Source organism: Oryctolagus cuniculus, chromosome 13 (assembly GCF_051225735.1).
Source record: "Oryctolagus cuniculus isolate XC-2025 breed Fujian yellow rabbit chromosome 13, ASM5122573v1, whole genome shotgun sequence".
Lineage (NCBI taxonomy): Eukaryota > Metazoa > Chordata > Mammalia > Lagomorpha > Leporidae > Oryctolagus > Oryctolagus cuniculus.
This window is the reverse complement of record NC_142879.1, coordinates 71,379,696-71,401,726: the sequence shown is the minus strand read 5'-3', so window position 1 is coordinate 71,401,726 and position 22,031 is coordinate 71,379,696. Positions and strand designations below refer to the sequence as shown.

The 22,031-nt window shown below is 46.7% G+C and overlaps 1 protein-coding gene across 6 annotated transcripts in view; it reads left to right on the top strand.

Moving 5' to 3' along the window:
• Positions 1–22,031, top strand: part of DHTKD1 (dehydrogenase E1 and transketolase domain containing 1) — a 59,725-nt gene that overhangs the window by 6,487 nt on the left and 31,207 nt on the right. For 4 of the 6 annotated variants that reach the window (XR_016219125.1, XR_016219124.1, XM_002717511.6 and 1 more), the window contains exons 2-5: positions 7,753–7,908; positions 13,097–13,308; positions 14,077–14,271; positions 17,265–17,534. Coding sequence is in view for 4 of the 6 variants with exons in the window: in XM_002717511.6 (XP_002717557.3) it covers positions 7,753–7,908; positions 13,097–13,308; positions 14,077–14,271; positions 17,265–17,534 (833 nt within the window). In the remaining 2 variants the exon portion in view is untranslated. Of the gene's footprint in view, positions 1–7,752; positions 7,909–13,096; positions 13,309–14,032; positions 14,272–17,264; positions 17,535–19,194; positions 19,292–22,031 lie in introns of those variants that run through there. The other 2 variants (XM_089311756.1, XM_089311755.1) reach the window with 2 other exon arrangements.

The following is a 22,031-nucleotide window of genomic DNA, read 5'->3' as shown; positions in this document are numbered from 1 at the left end:
GTGTCTAGGGCTTGTTAGATTGTCACTGGCCGTTGGTAGTTGGAGTGAGTTTTCGAGGATGTTGCAAATAGGAAATAACAGGAGCTTTTTCTGGAGAAATAGGAAAAAGTAAAAACTGAATACAGTAAAGATTTTTGAAAATATAGATAATTCTGGAATACAAATGCAGGCCAAAATTGGCCTAAGACATTAGATATTTTACTTTTTTAAAAAAGTGTTTTAATGGTATCTAATACTCTCATCCCTTTTTCTGTAGGCTCAGGGCTTCGTCTTTCAACTTTGGTTGTGTTATAAAGGATAGAACATTGGACTGAGGTCATACAGACTTTGAGTCCAAATTCCAACTTCTTCGCTTTCTGATTGTGCCACCTTTTGCAAGCTACTTAGCCCCTTTGAGCCTCATTTTTTTTTTTTTTAAGATTTATTTACTTAAAAGAGTTGCAGAGAGAGAGAGAGAGAGAGAGAGAGGTCTTCCATCCGCTGGTTCACTCCCCAAATGGTCTCAACAGTTAGAGCTGGGCCTCTCTGAAACCAAGAGCCAGGAGCTTCTTCCAGGTCTCACACATGGGTGCAGGGGCCCTTGGGCCATCTTCTGCTGCTTTCCCAGGCCATAACCAAGAGCTGGATTGAAAGAGGAGTAGCCGGGACTTGAACCTGCACCCATTTGGGATGTCGGTGCTGCAGGCTGGGGCTTTAACCGACCTGCTGCGCCACAGCGCCAGCCCCCAAAATCTGACTTTTAAAAAATATTTTTATTCCGGTTGCCCCTCTTCCAGTCCAGCTCTCTGCTGTGGCCTGGGAAGGCAGTGGAGGATGTCCCAAATGCTTAGGCCCTGCACCCGCATAGGGAGACCAAGAGGAAGCACCTGGCTCCTGGCTTCGGATCAACGCAATGTGTTGGCTGTAGTGGCCATGTGAAGGGTGAACCAACAGAAAAAAAGGAAGACCTTTCTTTTTTTTTTTTTTTTTTTTTTTTGACAGGCAGAGTGGACAGTGAGAGAGAGAGACAGAGAGAGAAAGGTCTTCCTTTTTGCCGTTGGTTCACCCTCCAATGGCCGCCGCTGCAGCCGGCGCACCGCGCTGATCCTGGCAGGAGCCAGGAGCCAGGTGCTTTTCCTGGTCTCCCATGGGGTGCAGGGCCCAAGCACCTGGGCCATCCTCCACTGCACTCCCTGGCCATAGCAGAGAGCTGGCCTGGAAGAGGGGCAACCGGGACAGAATCCGGCGCCCCAACCGGGACTCGAACCCGGTGTGCCGGCGCCACAAGGTGGAGGATTAGCCTATTGAGCCACGGCGCCGGCTCAGGAAGACCTTTCTGTCTCTGTCTCTCTCTCTCACTGTCTAACTCTGCCTGTAAAAAAATATATTTTTTTATCAATTTATTTGAGAAAGAGAGCGCCCCCATCTGCTGGTTCACTCCCCAAATGTCTGTAACATCTGGGGCACTGAAACTAGGAGCTGGGAACTCAGTCCAGGATTCCCATGGAGGTGGCATGAACCTGACTACTTGAGCTGACACTGCTGCCCGCCAGGGTCTGCATTAGCAGGAAGCTGGAACCGCAGCTACAGCTAGGGGTTGAACCCAGGCACTCCAGTGTGGCGTGTGGGTGTTGTAACTAGCATCTTACCTTTCGAAGATGACTATGCGGCTTGTTCTCCCTATTCTGTCTGACTTCATTAGGAACTTAAACATCAAAGGAAATCCCTGTGACCTTTGGCAGATGCCGTGAGCACTAAGTTACTTGGGAAGCATTATGCCTAACATGAAGACATCATTTTTCTCTTACAGCCATCTTTTGATTTCCATAGCAATAGGTGTTTTAAAATGAAGACTATATGCATTCTGTTGCTATCCTCTCATTCTCTTGAATGTTTTAATTTCATTCTTCGCTATGAAAGTAATACAATTAAAGTTAACTGAAAATAGATCTTTGTAAAAAATAAGAATAGCAATAGGAGAGGGGGGAGGAAGAAGGGTGGGGGTGCAGACGGGAGGGAGGGTGGGGTGGGAAGAATCACTGTGTTCCTCAATTTTTATATATGAAATGCATGAAGTTTGTATACCTTTAATAAAAGATTTCTAAGTTAAAAAAAAAGAAAGTAATACAGAAGCCCTTTTATCTAGTACATTTGAAACTGATACTTGGTCAATTTAATAAAAGATGTTAAATAAAGGAATATCAGAAAGAAATGAGAGATGCTTGAAGTTTTTTTATTTTGACATAGCATGTTTTTGTTTTTATTTTTTTCAAGATTTTATTTGAAAGGCAGAGTTAGAGAAGGAGAGAGAGAGAGAGATCTTGCATCCATTGGTTCCCTCTCCAAATGGTCACAACAGTTGGAGCTGGGCCAGGCTAAAGTCAGGAGCCTGGAACTCCATCCAGATCACCCATGTAGGTGCCAAGGGCCCAAGCACCTGGGCCATCCTCTGCTGTTTTCCTAGGCACATTAGCAGGGAGTTGGACTGGTATGGCGCACCCAGTGGCATTCATATGGGATGCTGGTGTCATAGGCGGCAGCTTCACCCACTGTGCCACAATGCCAGCCCCGATTTTGTATTTATATATGCAAACGTCATGTTTTTACATGTACAATTTTTAAAACGGAGAGAGCAGGACAGGCATTTGTTGCAGTGGCTATGACCCCACTTGGGGGGTTGGCGCCATAGGCTCACTTGGTTAATCCTCCGCCTGCAGCACTGGCATCCCATATGGGCGCCGGGTTCCACTCCCGGTTGCTCCTCTTCCAGGCCAGCTCTCTGCTGTGGCCTGGGAAGGCAGTGGAGGATGGCCCAAGTGCTTGGGCCCTGCACCCGCATGGGACACCAGGAGGAAGCACCTGGCTCCTGGCTTCGGATTGGCGCAGCACCAGCTATTGTGGCCATTTGGGGGGTGAACCATCAGATGGAAGACCTTTCTTTCTGTCTGTCTCACTATCACTCACTCTACCTGTCAAATAAATAAAAAAAAAGACCCCACTTGGGTTGCTTGCTTCCTGATCAGAGTTCCTGGGCTCATTCCAGCTCCCTTTCCCAGCCCAGCCTCCTTCTACTGTGCATCCTGGGAGGCAGCATGGCATGGCCAAAGTAGATGGGCCCTGCTATCCTTGTGGGATACCCAGGTTGAGTTTGGGCTATGGCTTTTGCCTGGCCCAGTCCTGGGTGTTGTGGGCCTTTGGGGAGTGAATCAGCAGACAGGAGAGCTCTGTCTGTCTGTCTCTGCCATTCAACCTAAATAAATGAGTCAGTCAATTTTAAGAATAAAAAATGCACGGAGCTTATAAAAGCAATTCAAGTGCATAAGTCTTTCTAAATTCTACTAGAAATATTTTCCTTTTTTCAGGAGCAACAGACTTGAGAACAAATATAACTAGTTCTTATAGGCATGTAGTCACCTGGTGAGAGCAAACATTAGAGAACCCATTAATCAAAAGGCTTTAGAGTGCAGTGGGCAGCAAGTCAGTTGTCTATGCTTAAAAGAGCACTACTGTGCATGTTCACTGTGGGAAACTTAAAAAATACAATAAACAGGACTTTCTATATAGGATTACTAGTAAGTTTTTGGTCCATTTTCTTTACTTACATGAAATGCAGTCATATGTTGCTTCATGTTGGGGATATGTTCTGAGAAATGCATCATTTGGTGATTTTATCATTGTGCAAACATTATAGAGTGTAGTTACACAAACTATATGGCTACTACATCACTAGGTGATAGAAATGGGACCACTATTGTAAATGTGTTCCATTGTTGACTGAGACACCATCCTGTGGGGCATGACTATGTATGTTCTGCATTCAAAGACTCAACCCGCCTAAGAGTTGTGTCTGTAGCGACCATGTGCAGACTTTTTTTCTTGTCATTATTCCTTAAGCAATACAGTTGAACACTATTTACATACCATTTGCATTGCATAGGTATTATAAGTAATCTAGAAATGATTTAAAGTATGTAAGAGTTTATGTGTAGTTTATATACAAATGCTTGAGCATTCATGGATTTTAGTGTTTGCAGAGGGACTGGGAGGACGATCCTAGAACAAGTCACCTGTAGATATCCAAGGATGACTCCATGAGCTTGTATACATACATGAAGTATGCACACAGACACAATTATGCTATATGCACTATATCATGAAATACATATTTTGTACTACCTATCTCTACACACATACTAAAAGAAGGCTCATGCTGTATAGACAAGGGTATTTCAAAAGTTCATGGAAAAAGGAATTAATGTACATTTTCCATGGACTTTTTGTAGAGCCCTCTTACTGTCTTATAGTCTATTAATTCTTGACACTTTGTCGTTAGATATCCTTTTCCAACATTATTTTCCTTTTTTTAAAATAAAGCTTTATTTATTTGAAGAGCAGAGTTAGAGAGGAAGGGAGAGACAGAAAGAGATCTTCCGTCTGCTGGCTCACTCCCCAAATGGCTACAACAACCATGGGCCAGGCTGAAGCCAGGAGCCTGGAACTCCATCTGAGTCTCCCAGATGGTTGGCAGGGGCCCAAGTACTTGCACCATCTTCCACTGTTTTCCCAGGCACATTAGAAGGGAGCTGGATCAGAAGTGGAACAGCCCAGACTCAAATTGGTGCCTTTATGGGATACTGACATCAAAGGTGATGATTTAACACATTGTGCCACAATGCCAGCCCCACATTTATTATTAATTTTTTAAAAATTAGTTATTTACGGGGGTGGCTCCGTGGCTCAGTAGGCTAATCCTCCACTTGTGGTGCTGGCATCCCATATGGGTGCTGGTTCTAGTCCTGGTTGCCCCTCTTCCAATCCAGCTCTCTGCTATGGCCTGGGAAAGAAGTGGAAGATGGCCCAAATGCTTGGACCCTGTACCCACATGGGAAACCGGGAAGAAACTCCTAGATCCTGGCCTCAGATCAGTGCAGCTCCAGCCATTGCGGCCATCTGGGGAGTGAACCAACAGACGGAAGACCTTTCTCTCTGTCTCTCCCTCTCACTCTCTGTAACTCTACCTCTCAAATAAATAAATAAAATCTTTTAAAAAGGCCGGCGCCGTGGCTCAATAGGCTAATCCTCCACCTAGTGGCGCTGGTCAGACCAGGTTCTAGTCCCGGTTGGGGCTCCGGATTCTGTCCCGGTTGCCCCTCTTCCAGGCCAGCTCTCTGCTGTGGCCTGGGAGTGCAGTGGAGGATGGCCCAAGTGCTTGGGCCCTGCACCCCATGGGAGACGAGGAGAAGCACCTGGCTCCTGCCTTCGGAACAGCGCGGCCATTGGAGGGTGAACCAACCGCAAAAGGAAGACCTTTCTCTCTGTCTCTCTCTCTCATTATCCACTCTGCCTGTCAAAAAAAAAAAATCTTTTAAAAAATTAGTTATTTACTTTATTTGGGAGAGAGAGATTTCCCATCCTCTGGTTCACTCCCCCAAAATGTCCACAACAGCCAGGACTGGGACATGTGGAAGCCAGGAGCCAGGACTTCAATCCAAGTTTCCCACATGGGTGGCAGGCACCTGGATACTTGAGCTATCATCTGCCACCTCAGAGTGTGTATTAACAGGAAGCTGGAATAGGAAGTGGAGCCAGGATTCAAACCCAGGCAGTTCAATATGGGATGTGGGTATCCCAAGGAGTGGCTTAATCCCTGCACCAGATACCTGCCCTTAAAATTTTTTTTTAACTTTTTTATTTACTTGAAAGGCAGAGAGAGAGAAGGGAAGGGATGGCAAGGGAATGGAAGGGGAGGGTCGGGGAGAGGAGAGGAGAGTTCCCATCTACTGGTTTACTACCTAAATGCCTGCAACCACAGGAACTGGGCTGGGACCAAAGTCAAGTGCTTGAAACTCAATCTAGGGGGTCAGTGGTGTGGCTCAGTGGGTTAAAGCGTCCCATATGGGCGCCAGTTAGAGTCTCGGTTGCTCCACTTCCAATCCAGCTCTCTGTTGTGGCCTGGGAAAGCAGTGGAAGATGGCCCAAGTCCTTGGGCCCCTGCACCTGTGTGGAAGACACAGTTGGAGCTCCTGGCTCCTGGCTTCAGTCTGGTTCAGCCGTGGCTGTTGCAGCAATCTGGGGAGTGAACCAGTGGATAGAGGACCTCTCTCTCTTTGGCTCTACCTTTCTAACTCTTTCAAATAAATAAAATAAATCTTAAAAAAAAAAAAAAAGAAAAGAGAATCTAGGTCTCCCATGTGGTAGGTAGAAGGAACACAATTACTTGATTCATCACTATTGCCTTGCAAATTTTCTGTTAGTGGAAAGTTGGAGTCAAGAGCCAGAATTTGGGACTCAGGCATCTTCTTTTTTTTTTTTTTTTTTTGACAGGCAGAGTGGACAGTGAGAGAGAGAGAGACAGAGAGAAAGGTCTTCCTTTGCCGTTGGTTCACCCTCCAATGGCCGCCGCGGCCAGAGCGCTGCGGCCGGCGCACCGCGCTGATCCGATGGCAGGAGCCAGGAGCCAGGTGCTTTTCCTGGTCTCCCATGGGGTGCAGGGCCCAAGCACCTGGGCCATCCTCCACTGCACTCCCAGGCCACAGCAGAGAGCTGGCCTGGAAGAGGGGCAACCGGGACAGAATCCGGCGCCCCAACCGGGACTAGAACCCGGTGTGCCGGCGCCGCTAGGCGGAGGATTAGCCTAGTGAGCCGCGGCGCCGGCCGGGACTCAGGCATCTTAATTGTTATGCTAAATGCCCTTCCCCAGCCCAACCCTCCTCCCTATGCCTTAGCAATCCATATATCTAACTTCTTAAAACCGGTTAGTTTACTGGGATGATTTGATTAATTTATTAGACACAAGATGGACCCACCTAACTCCTTTTTTTTGTTTGTTTTTTTGACAGGCAGAGTGGACAGTGAGAGAGAGAGAGAGAGAGAGAAAGGTCTTCCTTTTCCGTTGGTTCACCCCCCAATGGCCACTGCGGCTGGTGCACTACGGCTGGCGCACCCGCACTGATCCGAAGGCAGGAGCCAGGTACTTCTCCTGGTTTCCCATGCGGGTGCAGGGCCCAAGGACTTGGGCCATCCTCCACTGCACTCCTGGGCCATAGCAGAGAGCTGGACTGGAAGAGGAGCAACCGGGACAGAATCCGGAGCCCCAACCGGGACTAGAACCCGGGGTGCCTGCGCCGCAGGCAGAGGATTAGCCTATTGAGCTAAGGTGGCGCTGGCAACTCCTTTGTTGATACATATACATCCAAGACATTCAATTCTTCACTTTTCTTTTCTCACTAAGCCTGTGACAAGTAAAGAAGTACACTTTGGCAGAAGGTAGAATACCAGTACTCACTCAGGAGTATATGTGACTCTAATCCTTCCATGGCAATACTTGTTCACAAAAGGGATAGTAGGGGCTGGCATTGTGTAGTGGGTAAAGCCACTGCTTGTGATGCCAGCATCCCATATGGGCACCAGCTCATGTCCCGGCTTCTCCACTTCTGATCCTGCTAATGTCCTAGGAAAAGCAGTGGAAGATGACCCAAGTGCTTTTGCCCTGCCACCCACTTGGGAGGCCTGAATGAAGCTCCTGGCTCCTGGCTTCAGTTTAGCTCAGCTCTAGCTGTTGCAGCCATTTGGGGAGTGAACCAGCAGATGGAAGATCTCGCTGTCTCTCACTCTCCTTCTCTCTCTCTGTTCCTTTGCCTTTCAAACAACAACAAAAAATCTTTTAAAAAAAATTGTATATATCCAAGGCCTCAACGGCTTCTTTGCAAAGCTGAATCTTGTACAAGGTGGGCATTTCCTAAACTGTTTATGTTGTCTTTCTCCACCATGCAGTTGATCATGGGCTTGCCAGGTTGGTGACAGTTTATTGCGAGCATGGTCATAAAGCTGCCAAAATCAACCCCCTCTTCAGTGGACAAGCGCTGCCGGATGACGTGCCTGAAATCCAAGCCCTGGTGCACACACTGCAGGGACCCTTCAACACCACAGGTAGGGGAGTCTGAGCTGCTGGGGTGAGCACAGACAACTGCCTGTCCCAGGAGGGTGCCTTTCTCTCTTCCTGAAGAAGTGACGTGGTGCCAAGGCTTCTGCAGGGTGTGGGAAGACAGGGAGGGCTGTGTTCAGCCGCTCCGGAGGAGTGAGGTTGAGGCTGTAGGATGGCCTTCGGCAAGGGCCTGCTTCCCCTACTTTCAAAAGCATGTTGGACTCCTGGTGAGTGCCAGACACTTGGTGCATATTATGTGAATTCTTCCTCACAGCTACTGAGAGCAGTTATTGTCCTGTGTATTTTACAGATGGAGAAGTAGAGACTCAGAGAATTAATTAACGGCAGCAGACAACCCAAGTCTGCTGTCAGGCTTTCATTTTTTAAGAATTATTTATTGGAAAGGCAGAGGAGCAGAGTGCAATGGTGAGACAGAGAGAAAGAGAGAGCGAGAGAGAGAGAGAGAGCGAGCGAGCATGAGCACAATGGCCTGGATTGGGCCTGGCCAAAACCAGGAGCCAGGAGCTCCATTAAGATCTTTTCTATGTGGGTGGCAGAGGTCCAAGCACTTGGAACATCTTCTGCTGCCTTTCTAGGCTCATGAACAGGGAGTTGGATAGGAAGTGGAGCAGCAGAGACCCAGCACAACTGCTGCACCACAATGCTGGCCATAGGTATGCTTCTGTTCTAAAGCCTGCCCTCCCTTAATCTGTTTTCTTCCCCAATCTGGGAACTGAAAAACAAACAAACAAACAAACTTGGCACCCCGTAAACTTTCAGTGTAGTATGCCTGCATCCCATATCAGAGTGCCTGTGTTTGAATTTTCTTTGCTCTCAATTCCAGCTTCCTGCTAATGTGCATCCTTAGGGGGCAACATGTAATGGCCCAAGTACTTGGGTCCTTGCCACCCACAGGAGAAACAGATTGAGGTCTGGTCTCCTGTCCTCAGCCTGGCTCCATGTTAGCAGTTGTAGGTACATGGGAAATGAGCTAGCAGGTGGAGGATCTTTGTCTGTTTGTCTCTCTCTTTCAAATAAAATGAAAAAAATAAAATAAAATAAAATAAAATAAAGAAAAGAAACCAGCTTTGGCCTTGACTGCCGGTCATGATCTTGGGATCCTACATTATGCTGTACTTTTTTTCTTTTCTTTTCTTTATTTTTTAAACATTTATTTTTCTACTTTGAACATCAGAGTTACAGAGAGAGAGAGAGAGAGAGATCTTCCATCTACTGATTCATCCCCAAGATGGCTGCAATGGCCAGCAGTGAGCCAGGCCAAAGCCAGGAGCCAGGAGCTTCATCTGAGTCTCCCATGTGGGTGGCAAGGTACCAAACACTTGGGCCATCCTCTGCAGCTTCTCCCAGGCCACCAGCAGGGAACTGGATTGGAAGTAGAACAGCTGGGACTCGAACTGGTGCCCATATGGGATGCCACCACTGCAGGTCATGGCTTAACCTGCTGCCCAATGATGCCATCCCCTCATGTTATGCTTTAATGCAGGCAGCCATCAATCTAGTTCCAGAATGTTTCCACCACCCCAAAGGAAACACCATAGCTCGCCATCCTGCATCTCCCTACTGCCTGGCAGCTGATAATCTAGTTTCTGTGATGGTGGAATTACCTATTGTGGACATTACATATAAATCACATGTGGCCTTTTGTGTCTGGCTCCTTTCATCTCACATAATGTTTTCAAGGGTAATCCATGAAATCAATACTTCATTCCTTTATGTGGCTTAATAATATTCAGTTGAATGGCCATACCATATTTTGTTCATTCATCCATTGGTGGACATTCAGATTGTTTTTTCCTCACTACATCTTCATGACTAACCTCTGAGTGACCTTGAATGTGCCTACTGTCTAGATTAAAAAGTGAGGCACAGAGAACTTACGCAATATACAGAACAATTTTTATAAGTTGCCTGTTAACCAATATCAAACATCTAAATCATATTGTGAGAAACTACAAGTAACATAAGTAAATATTGGTTGGTTAAACTTGTGTTGCAGGTTTGCTGTGTAGCTCAGGCCGTGCACAAGCCTCCCCCTTCTTTGACTTTCAGGGAGATTTCTTTTTACCTTAAAGTGTTGCTTTTGTATTTCTGTTTTTTAGAAAAAACAGAAGACATGACTACCTTTTTATAAAAAAAAAGATTTGTTTATTTATTTGAAAGGAAGAGCTACAGAGAGGCAGAGGCAGAGAGAGAGAGAGAGAGGTCTTCCATCTGCTTATTCACTTCCCAGATGGCTGCTGTGGCTGGAGCTGAGCTGATCTGAAGCCAGGAACCAGGAGTGTCTTCCAGAGTGCAGGGCCCAAGCACTTGGGCCATATTCCACTGCTGTCCCAGGCCAAAGCAGAGAGCTGGATTGGAAGTGGAGCAACCAGGGCTTGAACCAGTGCCCATATGGGATGCAGGCGGCAGTTTTACCTACTATGCCATAGTGCCAGCCCCAACTATACCTTTTAAAAAAGATTTGCATCTTTGTTTATCAGAAGGGCAGTTACAGAGAGAGAGATTTTCCATCATTAGTTCATTTCCCTAATGGCCACAGTGGTCAGGGCCGGGCCTGGCTGATGCCAAGAGCCAGGCACTCCTCTGGGTCTCCCATGGAGGTGGCAAGGGCCCAAGGACTTGGGCCATCTTCTGCTGCTTTCCCAGGACGTTAGCAGGGAGCTGCACTAGAGGCAGAGTAGCAGGGACTTGAGCTGATGCAGCTGTCTCGGGTGGCAGCTTAACCTGCTCTACCACAATGCTGACCTCCTTGCTTTGCTGTTAACTTTGCTTTATTTTTAACTGTTCAATGATAGACCTTACATTATCAATATTAAAAAGACTTGAACATTTTGGTACATAAATACTTCAGATTAAGATAGGACATATGGATTTATTTATTTATTTTTAATTTTTTTTCCAGGCAGAGTTAGACAGTGAGAGAGACAGAGAGAGAGTTATAGACAGTGAGAGAGAGAGACAAAGATCTTCCTTCCATTGGTTCATTCTCCAAATGGCCGCCACAGCCGGCGCTGCGCCGATCTGAAGCCAGGAGCCGGGTACTTCCTCCTGGTCTCCCATGCGGGTGCAGGAACCCAAGCACTTGGGCCATCCTCCTCTGCCCTCCCGGGCCACAGCAGAGAGCTGGACTGGAAGAGGAGCAACCAGGACTAGTACCCGGCATCCCAAGTGGGACTAGAACCCCGGGGTGCTTGTGCCGCAGGTGGAGGATTAGCCAAGTGAGCCACATCGCCAGCCCAAGGACATATGGATTAAAGTAGATGAAAAGAAAAATTTGAATTTTAACTTGAATTGAAGTAAAAACTCTTGGTTTTGCTACTTTGTGACTCTTTTTCCCCCAAATGGCCACAATGGCCAGGACTGGGCCATGCCAACGCCAGGAGCCAGGAGCTTCACTCAGGTCTTCCACATAAGGCAGGGGCCCAAGGACTTGGGCCTTCCTCCACTGATTTCTCGGGTGTATTACACTTGATTTTAGCCAGAAGCAGTAATCTCAGATGTGTTAGCACAGAGCTGGATCAGAAGTGGAGCAGCTGGGGCTTGAACCTGTGCTCATATGGGATGCTGGTGTCACAGGAAGCAGCTTAAACCGTTATGCCACAACTCTAGTCCTTACTTCATGACTATTGACCATGTTTTTAGGTTTTGAAACATCTAGACAAGGAGCTGGCGCTGAGGCACAGTAGGTTAAGCTGCTGTCTGCAGTGCCTGCATCCCTTATGGGCGCTGTTCAAGTCCCAGCTGTTCTGCTTCTGATCCGGCTTCCTACTAATGTGCCTGGTAAAGCAGTGGAAGAAAACCCAGATCCTTGGGCCCCTGCACCTATGTGGGAGACCTGGAAGAAGCTCCTGACTCCTGGCTTTGGACTGGCCTGTCTCTGGCCATTTGAGGAGTGAGGCAGCAGATGGAAGATCTTTCTCTCTCTCTCCCTCCCTCCCTCCCTCTCTCTCTCTCTAGCTTTGCCTTTCAAATAAGTAAATAAATATATATTTTTAAAGGTTTATTTATTTAACTGAAAGAGTTACAGAGAGAGAGAGGGAGAGAGAGAGAGATCTTCCATCTTTTGGTTCACTCCCCAGATGGCCACAATAGCCATATCTGGGCCAGGATGAAGCCAGGAGCCTCTTCTGGGTCTCCCATGTGGGTGCAGTAGCTCAAACACTTGGGCCATCTTCCGCTGCTTTCCCAGGCACATTAGCAAAGACCTGGATCAGAAATGGAGCAGCCAGGACTCTAACTGGTGACCATATGGGATGCCAGTGTTGAAGGTGGCAGCTTATCTGCTGTACCACAGTGCCATCCCTGATAAATATATAAATCTAAAAAAAAATTAAAATCTAGTTAAGCTTTGAACATGACTCTAGTTATTAATAATGAATTGCTGGGGCCGGTGCTCTGGCATAGTGGGTAAAGCCGCCGCCTGCAGTGCGGGCATCCCATATGGGTGCCGGTTTGAGATCTGGTTGCTTCACTTCCTATCCAGCTCTCTGTGGCCTTGGAAAGCAGCAAAGATTGTGGCACAGTAGATTAATCCTCTACCTGAGGCGCTGGCATGGCTGCCTGTTCTACTCCCGGCTGCCCCTCTTCCAGTCCAGCTTTCTGCTATGGCCTGGGAAGGCAGTGGAGGATGGCCCAGGTGCTTGGGTGCCTACACCCACATGGGAGATCTGGAAGAAGCACCTGGCTCCTGGCTTTGGATCGGCGCAGCTGTGGCTGTTGCGGTCATCTGGGGAGTGAACCAATGGAAGGAAGACCTCTCTCTCTGTCTCTGCTTCTCACTGTCTGCAACTCTACCTCTCAAATAAATACATAAAATCTTTTTTTAAAAATGTAGGAAGTTCCCCTCCCCCAAAAAATTAAAAACTAAAAAAAAAAGATTGCCTAAGTGCGTGGATCCCTGTACCTGCATGGGAGACCCAGAAGAAGCTCCTGACTTGGATTGGCCCAGCACCAGCCATTTGGGGAATGAACTAGCAGATGGAAGACCTCTCTCTCTCTCTCTCTCTCTCTCTCTCTCTCTCTTTGCCTCTGCCTCTCTGTAATCTGCCTTTCAAATAAATAAATAAATCTTAAAAAAAAATGCTCTGAGGTAATTATTTTTATGTGTTTTTGAGTTAATTTTCTATATGGTTGATTTTTCTTTATAATGTTCCTTTTGATTCTTTATCATAGGATTATTGAACATGGGGAAGGAAGAGGCCTCCCTTGAGGAAGTATTAGCCTATCTCAATGAAATCTACTGTGGGCAAATTTCTATTGAAACCTCCCAACTTCAAAGCCAGGAAGAGAAAGACTGGTTTTCCAAGAGGTTTGAAGAGCTAAACAAGGAAACATTTACCACAGAAGAGCGAAAACATCTGTCAAAGCTAATGCTGGAATCTCAGGTACAAAAGCAGAAGGTAGCATCAGTGGACTAGGTCAGCTCATTTCCTACAAACACCTGTAACTACTGAAGCGAGGGAATGAAGCTATTAATTCTGCACTTATACCCATTGGCTCAACACGACAAACAATATGATAATCTCCACTTTATCCTGAACAGAAAAAAAAAAAAAAAGAAAGAAAGTGGATCACCATTAAACAATCAAGCTATTGTGGTTCTCTGTAGCATTAAAATACTTTTCATATATTTATATGCTCTGTATATAAATGACACAATCCTTCAGATCTCACTTCTCTTTATTATTGGAAGAGATGGAAGACTATGATGGATACAGTCAGGGGATCTGAATCTCTACCTGGGCTGTGGTGAGGACTCGGGCCTGTCAAGATGACCAGAAGCCTCTTCCCTAGAGTCCGGGTGGTTGGATGGTTTGTGACCCTATTAACTAGGACTGCAGTACTGGGAAGGGCAGGAGGAATCCAAGGCCTGGCCCCTGGTCTAGGGGAATGCTCATCCTGAGGGCCTTCCTCTGGGGCTACGTGATTCTCCCACTCGGGTTCTCCTCTTGGCGGCCCCTGCTGCCATCCAGGGTCCATGGCAGAGCTTTGCCCCGTTGCTTCTGCCTTCCTCTCCTCCAGGTAGTGGAAGGGCAGTGCAGCAGCTACTGGAGTAGTGTGGAGCCCTCTCACAGCACACATAACCTTGTCTGCCTTTCACCCGGGTAGCAGGCCATCTGCTGGCAGCTCATGTCTGGCGTGATGTTCCATAGGAGTTTGACCACTTTTTGGCCACCAAGTTTGCCACGGTGAAGCGGTATGGAGGCGAAGGGGCTGAAAGCATGATGGGCTTTTTCCATGAGCTGCTGAAAATGGCGGCCTACAGTGGGATAAGCGATGTCATTATTGGGATGCCCCACAGAGGGAGGCTCAATCTACTGACCGGCCTTCTGCAGTTCCCTCCAGAGGTAAGGCTGTTTCCTGTGTCTCTTACCAGCACTGTACAGTTGACTGTTTCAGGATCAAACTGATGAACACAATAACCATTCCTTCTTGAAAGCCTAAGAGTGCTTGGTCCAGGGAGTAGTTTAGTTGATTGACAGAACTTGATGTTGACAGTTGGACCTGCTATTTAGGTTGACTTGCTGTGTATCCTTATTCTCTCTCCTCTCTAACTCTCTCGAAGTTAGAGGTTATTTGGTGTCCTCAAGGATGATGTGAATGGTTGAATTCTGTTCGCTGGAGTCTGCTTTTCATTTAATACAAATTGTTCAAATGAACGCAAAGATCTTTGCAATTTTGCCTTCCAGGAAGACACAGGTCCATTTATGTGCAGAGTCAATAACAGACTGTACTAGAAACCAATAATACATTGTCATTTCAACAGGCCACACAAATGAGTGAGTGCTTTTAAAAGCAGTTGGATCTTGGTGTTCCTGTTCAGTCCAGCTCAGCTGCTTTGTAAATTTCTCAAAGGTTTGAGAGGCAGGAGTGAAGATTTTCATGTCAGGGAACGTTAGAGAGACCTGATATTTAACAAAGCTTTGACCATGGTGCATAGGTAATCTCACTACTGTTCTCATCCAGGGGATTTAAAAACAACTGTAAACGTTAAAGGGCTGTTGAAGCTCATGGAAGGCTATCTTAGATTTAATACCATTAGAAAATATACATGGTGTTGTGTCTAAGGGCCAGTCTTTGCCATGATCACCCATACCTCACTTGTTCTGATGGTAATCAGCTTTTCTTGTTTTTTAAAGAATTATTATTTATTTGAGAGGTAGCATTACAGAGACAGAGACATACAGACAGACAGAGAGAAAGATCTTCCATCTGCTGTTTCACTCCCCAAATGGCCACAACAGCTGGAGCTGAGCCAGTCAGGAGCTTCTTCCAGGTCTCCATACGGGTACAGGGGTCCAAGGACTTGGGCCATCTTCTACTGCTTTCCTAGGCCATAGCAGAGAGCTGGATCAGAGGCGGAGCAGCTGAGACTCAAACCGGCACCTATAAGGGATGCCAGCACCACAGGAGGTTGCTTTACCTGCTACACCACAGCACCAGCCCCTCCAATCAGCTTTTAAGAGACACATATCTTAGAAAGATAGAATGTGACAGACTGAAAAGGTTGACAGATGATGGTATGTGCTTAAATACATGCTGAAATTCTTAGATCAAAGATTTTTTTCCTAAATCTTCTAGACAAAATTTGCCCCAAGATGCAGAATTTGTTGTAAATTATATGTTTAGGGGCTGGTGCTATGGCATAAGCAGTTAAAGCCACCACCTATTATTCCAGCATCCCAACTGGGCACTGGTTCCAGTCCAGCTGCCCTACTTCTGATCTAGCCCCCTGGCTGGTGTGCCTGGGAAAGCAGTGGAGGACAGCCTGGGTCCTTGGGCCCATGCTCCCGCGTGGGAAACCGGGAAGATGCTCCTGGCTCCTGGCTTCAGATCGGCCCAGTTCCGGCCGTTGCTGCCATTTGGGGAGTGAACCAGCAGATGGAAGACATCTCTGTCTCTGTCTCTGCCTCTGCCTCTATCTAACTCTGCCTTTCAGATAAATAGATAAAATATATATTTTTTTTTAAATTGCATGTTTATAAGAAACACACACACAGAGACACACACATGTATATACACATCCACCCCTACACTGGGTGACTATATATACTCCTATCTTTAGGTAGGAGACATCAGTAAGCTCTTGCAAGCTAGAGAAGTTTTGGGGTCTTTCTGAGAGTTTGGATGATTTAAAATAATCAGATATTCTTGTCAAATGCCTTGCTATGGGACCCAGCTTTGTTATTTACTAACCAAGGATCTTTAACAGTTGATTTGCCTTCCCTTGTTTATTCATTTTCAAAATCGGTAATAACATCTATGTCACAGAAGACTGTGACAATAGAGTGGGGGAATATGTGCAGAGGAATTTTGGGGGGAATTGGACAATGTAAGCCTTTAGGTCTGACTTGAGGTGAGTAGTATACCTTATCCCCTGTATAAATGGGATTACGTTCTGTTCTATTTGTTTCCTCCTTACCGCTAATGAAATGAATATTACAAAGGTTTTTAAACAAATGTATTATTTTTAAGACTTTTTTTTTTTTTTTTTTTTAAGCAGAGAGACAGAAAGACAGAGAGCTCTCACATCTGCTAGTTCACTCTCTGAATGCTCGCAATGGCTGGGACAAGGCCAGAACCTGGACACTCGATCCCAACTATATGAGCCATCCTGCTGCTCCCCAGGGTGCACATTAGCTGGAAACTGAATTAGGAGGGGAGCCAGGACTTGAATCCAGATGCTGTCTGATATGGCATGGGAGCATGTGGGTGTGCCCCCAGGTGGTGTCTTAACTACAACACCCAAAGCCCGCCGTAATAAATATATTTTAGCAAGTGTGTTTAAGAAAAGTGGATTAAGAAAAGTTGATTGCAACCCATAGGTACTTTTGCATTTTTCTCACGTTAGATCCCCTTTAAAAGTATTGGCAGACATCTGATGCGCTGGTTATGATACTGCGTGGGATGCCTGTGCTCCTTATTGGCTGGGTTCGAATCCTAGCTCTGCCACAGATTCCAGCTTCCCGATAACGCTCACCCTAGGTGGCAACAGTGACTGCTCAGGTAGCAGTGGGGCCCCTGCCATCCCTGTGGTTCCAGTTCCAGACTCCCGACTTCAGCCTGGCTGAACCCCAGCTGTTGTGGGCATTAGGGGAATGAACCAGCAGATGGAAGATCTCTCTGTGTCTGTCTCTTTGCCTTTCAAATAAAATGAAAAGCAAGAAGGAGGGAAGGAAGGAAAGAAAATCTGCTAAAAAAATTGTTGGAACCTCTTAATCCTGAAATTCCCTAAATAGTTCCAAGCAATTTGTTATAAAAGCATGTATGTGAAGTTTGTCCTCCCTTCCTCGCCGCTGTGATAGAAGACTTCTTCCTTGTGTGTGTATGCCCATAACAGTTGATGTTCCGGAAAATGCGAGGCTTAAGTGAGTTTCCAGAAAGTCTCTCAGCCATTGGAGATGTCCTGTCTCACCTGACATCCTCTGTGGACCTGGACCTGGGCGCACCCAGTCCCCTCCACGTCACAATGCTCCCCAACCCATCGCACCTCGAAGCTGTGAATCCTGTGGCTGTTGGGAAAACCCGGGGCAGGCAGCAGTCCCGACAAGATGGCGACTACTCTCCAGACAGTTCCGCTCGGCCTGGAGACAAAGTCATTTGCCTGCAGGTACTCATAACTTCCAGGAAGTGAGGTCAGAGAAAGAAGGCTGGGGTCGGGACGTCAGAAGGGAGATTGCAGGCATTCAAGATTGGGAACTGAAGATTCTGGGGTCACTTTTACAAGTTAATAGCAGTTGTGAGTTGCAGTCCCAAAGCAACTGAGTTGTGATTAATTGAAGGGTACATCTGTGGGCATCACTGCTACTTTTTTGTTGTTGTTGTATTTTTTTATATTTATTTACTTGAAAAGCAGGGTTACAGAGTCAGAGGGAGAGACACAGAGAGAGCTCTTCCATCTGCTAGTAAACTCCCCAAATGGCTGTAGTAGCTGGGACTGGACTAGGCTAAAGGTGGAAGATAGGAACTCTATCCTGCTGTTCCATGCAAGTGCAGAGGCCCAAACACTCAGGCCATCTTCTGCTGTTTTCCCAGGCACATTAGGAGGGAGCCAGACTAGAAGTGGTACAGCTGGGACTTGAACTGGTGCTCACATGGGATGCTGCCATATTCAGCAGTTCACACTGCCAAAACACTGGCCCGCACTGCTACTTCTAAGAGGACGGATGTCATTGCTTCTCTGAAAGCAAGGTCCTTGAAGCCGGTGCCATGGTGTAGTGGATAAAGCCACTGCAGGGCCAGTGTCCATATGGGCTCTGTTTGAGTCCTGCCTGTTCCACTTCTGATCCAGCTCCCTGCTAATGTGCCCAGGGAAAGCAGCGGAGGATGGCCCAAGTTCTGAGGCCCCTGCACCCACGTGGGAGACCTGGAAGAAGCTCCCTGGCTCCTGGTTTTGGCCTGGTCCAGCTCCAGCTATTGCAGTCATTCGGAGAGTAAGCCAACAAATGGAAGACTTCCTTCTTTCTCTGTCTGTTCCTCGCATTCTCTCTGTAACTCTGCCTCTCATCAAAATAGAAAAAGAAAGAAAGAAAGAAAGAAAGAAAGAAAGAAAGAAAGAAAGAAAGAAAGAAAGAAAGAAAGAAAGAAAGAAAGAAATGAAAGCAGGGTCATCTAAACCATGTGTTTTAGATATATATCTAACAATGCATAAAGTGTATATTTACTTTGCTTGTTTGTTTAAAAACAAGGGCCTTTGTCATTAAGACAAACAATGCAAATTATCAGTGGATTTCTTTCTTCACCTGCTCCCCAGGTTTTGGTACTCCAACAAGTATCTTGTAGAGATTTGGCCTGTGAGTCATCAGAGTTTATTCTATGAAAATTCATTTCAGTACAAACCTTTATCTATTGAGGGGATAACTAATTGTGGTCTTCAGTAATCAAGTCTTCAAACCCCACAGAAATAAGAAATATATAAGATAACAGAATATTCTTTGCATACAAAGCTACCTTATCCTATTCATGTTCATTTTTCATGAGCCAGAAACTGGCAGCGAATGAACAAGGGTAGACAAAATTGGATTTGATTATGATATGGTTATTTCTAAATAGCAGCCTTCAAATTGTTAGCCAGACTTTCTCCTTACCTTTTACCTGACTTAATTCTCAACTATTTTAGTTGTTCACATTTATCCAGTGTGTGTGTGTGTGTGTGTGTGTGTGTGTACTAAACTGATGTTAAGACTGACTTGTGCAGGAAGAGGTGAAAATGTTTTCTTACAAGGATGAGAAGTTGACTGCCCTCGTTTGTCTACTTTCTGTGCCAACAGCAACTTGCCCTGCTGTGTCTGTGCGTGTCTTGCCTTGCTCCGGCACACGGTTCTGATTTCTTATGGGGAGTCCAAATCTGAAGCCCATCAAAAGATGGTGGGTGAGATACAGTGCTACTTTTTCTACCTGTTGTCAGTAAATCTTAGTCCTGGACCGAATGAAAGTGAATTCCTCCTATTTATTTATTTATTTTTTGACAGGCAGAGTTAGACAGTGAGAGAGATACAGAGACAGAGAGAAAGGTCTTCCTTTTTCCGTTGGTTCACCCCCCAAATGGCCACCACAGCTGGCGCGCTGTGGCCGGCCCGCTGTGCCAATCAGAAGCCAGGAGCCAGGTGCTTCCTCCTGGTCTCCCATGCGGGTGCAGGGCCCAAGCACTTGGGCCATCCTCCACTGCCTTCCCGGGCCACAGCAGAGAGCTGGACTGGAAGAGGAGCAACCAGGACAGAATCCGGCACCCTAACCGGGACTAGAAACCGGGGTGCCGGTGCTGCAGGCGAAGGATTAGCCAAGTGAGCTGTGGCGCCGGCCCTTTTATTTATTTGTTTAAATATTTATTTACTTATTTGAAAGGCAGAGTGACAGAGAGAGGGAGAGAGACCACATATACAAAGAGAGAGAATTTTCTGTCTTCTGGATCACTCCCTAGATGACTATAAGGGCCCTTTCTGGGAGTCAGGAGCCAGGAACTCCTTTTAGTCCTGCACATGGGTTACTTACTCTTCTGTTGCCTTCCCATGAATATTAGCAGATGGCTGGATCAGAAGCAGAACACCCAGGACTTGAACTGGAGCTTTGATATGAATGCCAGTGTCTCAAGCAGTGGCTTAACACGCTGCACCACAACTCCCAACCCGAAAGTGAATTCTTAATTTTGCTCCTGTGTGTGTGTGTCAGAACTCCCCTGATGTGTCTGACTGAGGAGCATCCACCTCCACCTTGCCCAGCTTTTGTGCATTTTTTTAAAGATTTATTTATTTATTTGAAAGTCAGAGTTACACAGAGAGAGGAGAAGCAGAGAGAGAGAGAGAGAGAGAGAGAGAGAGAGAGAGAATGTCTTTCATCCGATGGTTCACTCCCCAATTGTCTGCAATGGCCAGAGCTGTGCTGATCTGAAGCCAGGAGCCAGGAGCCAGGAGCTTCTTCTGGGTTTACCACGTGGGTGCAGGGGCCCAAGGACTTGGGCCATCTTCTTACAGTTTTCCCAGGCCATAGAAGAGAGCTGGATTGGAAGTGAAGCAGCTAGGTCTCGAACCAGTGCCCAGGCTGGTGCTTCAGGCCAGGGCGTTAACCTACTGTGCCATAGCACTGGCCCCTTGTGCGTGTTTTAAGACCCTCACTCTTGGGGCTAGCACTGTGACGTAGCTGGTAAAGCCGCCACCTGCAGTGCCGGTATTCCATATGAGTGCCAGTTCAAGTCCCAGCTGCTCCACTTCCGATATAGCACCCTGCTGATGGCCTGGGAAAGCAGTAGAGGATGGCCCAAGTCCTCGGGTCCCTGCACCTGTATGGGAGACCTGGAAGAAGCTCCTGGCTCTTAGCTTCAGATCAGCTCAGCTCCAGCCATTGTGGCCATCTGGGGAGTGAACCAGCAGATGGAAGACCTCTCTCTCTCTCTCCTTCTCTCTCTGCTGACTTAGAGATGTGATCAGGTAACACAAGCCACACCTCTGTTCTAACACTTGAAAGGTGTGGAAGAGGCTGCTGAACTGGTCTCCTCCGTGTCATTGCCCCACAAGAAATCTCATAGCCCAGGACCAAAGGGTGCAGAGCATTCTTTTTTCAGAAACTCCTTGATTTTGGTGCAGCTGGATATTATACATTTTTTTATCAAAAGCAATTTGCTGTTTTTTATTTATTTTGTAAAATTTTAGTATACATTTTTAAACTTTCATTTTGAGAAACAGAGAGGACGAGACAGAGACAGATAGATAAACAGATATAAACATAGAGAGTGTGCTCCTAGGTGCTCGTTTACTCCCCCAAATGCCTGCAACAGCCAGAGCTGGGACAAGATCAGGCCAAAGTTAGGAGCCATGAACTCAATTTAGGTCTTCCAAGTGGATGGCAGGAATTCCTAGAATTACTAGAATCATCACCACTAACTCCCAGGATCTGCATTAGCAGGAAGCTTGAGCCAGGAGTGGAACTGGGTATAGAACCCAGGTACTTCAGTGGTTTTTTAACTGGCTACTGTGTAGTACCAGAACTTACAGGTGATTTATACAATCACACATTTGAAAGGCAGTGAGACAGAGATCGTCTATCTGCTGGTTCACTCCCCAAATGGCTACAATAGCCAAGGCCATGCCAGGCCAAAACCAGCAGCCCAGAACTCCAGCTGGGTCTCCCATGTGGATGGCAAGGGCCCAAGTATTTGGGTCATCATCTGCTGCTTTCCCAGGTGCATTAGCAGGGAGCTGGATTGGAAGTGGAGCAGCAGGGACTCAAACTGCTGCTGCGATATGGGATGCTGGCATTGTAAGCAGTGGCTTAACCTAAAGTGCCACAATGCTGGTCCCTCTCATTATTTACTTTAAACTCAAGAAAAAAAATTCCCCACTCCTCACCCTCACCCTCACCCTCACCCTCACCCTCACCCTCAGGGCCAGAATTGTGGTGCAGTGGGTTACGCGGCTGCTTGCAACACTGGCAACAGAGTGCCACTTTAGCCAACTCCTCCTCCTCCTCTTTTTCTTCTTCTTCCTCCTCCCTGTCCCATACCTCCTTCCCCTCCTTTCCATTCCCCTCCTCCTCCTCCTCTTCCTCTTCTTTTTCATGTGGAAACACTTGATCATTATTTCAAGAAAATGAACCAACAGGGATTGAACAAGGA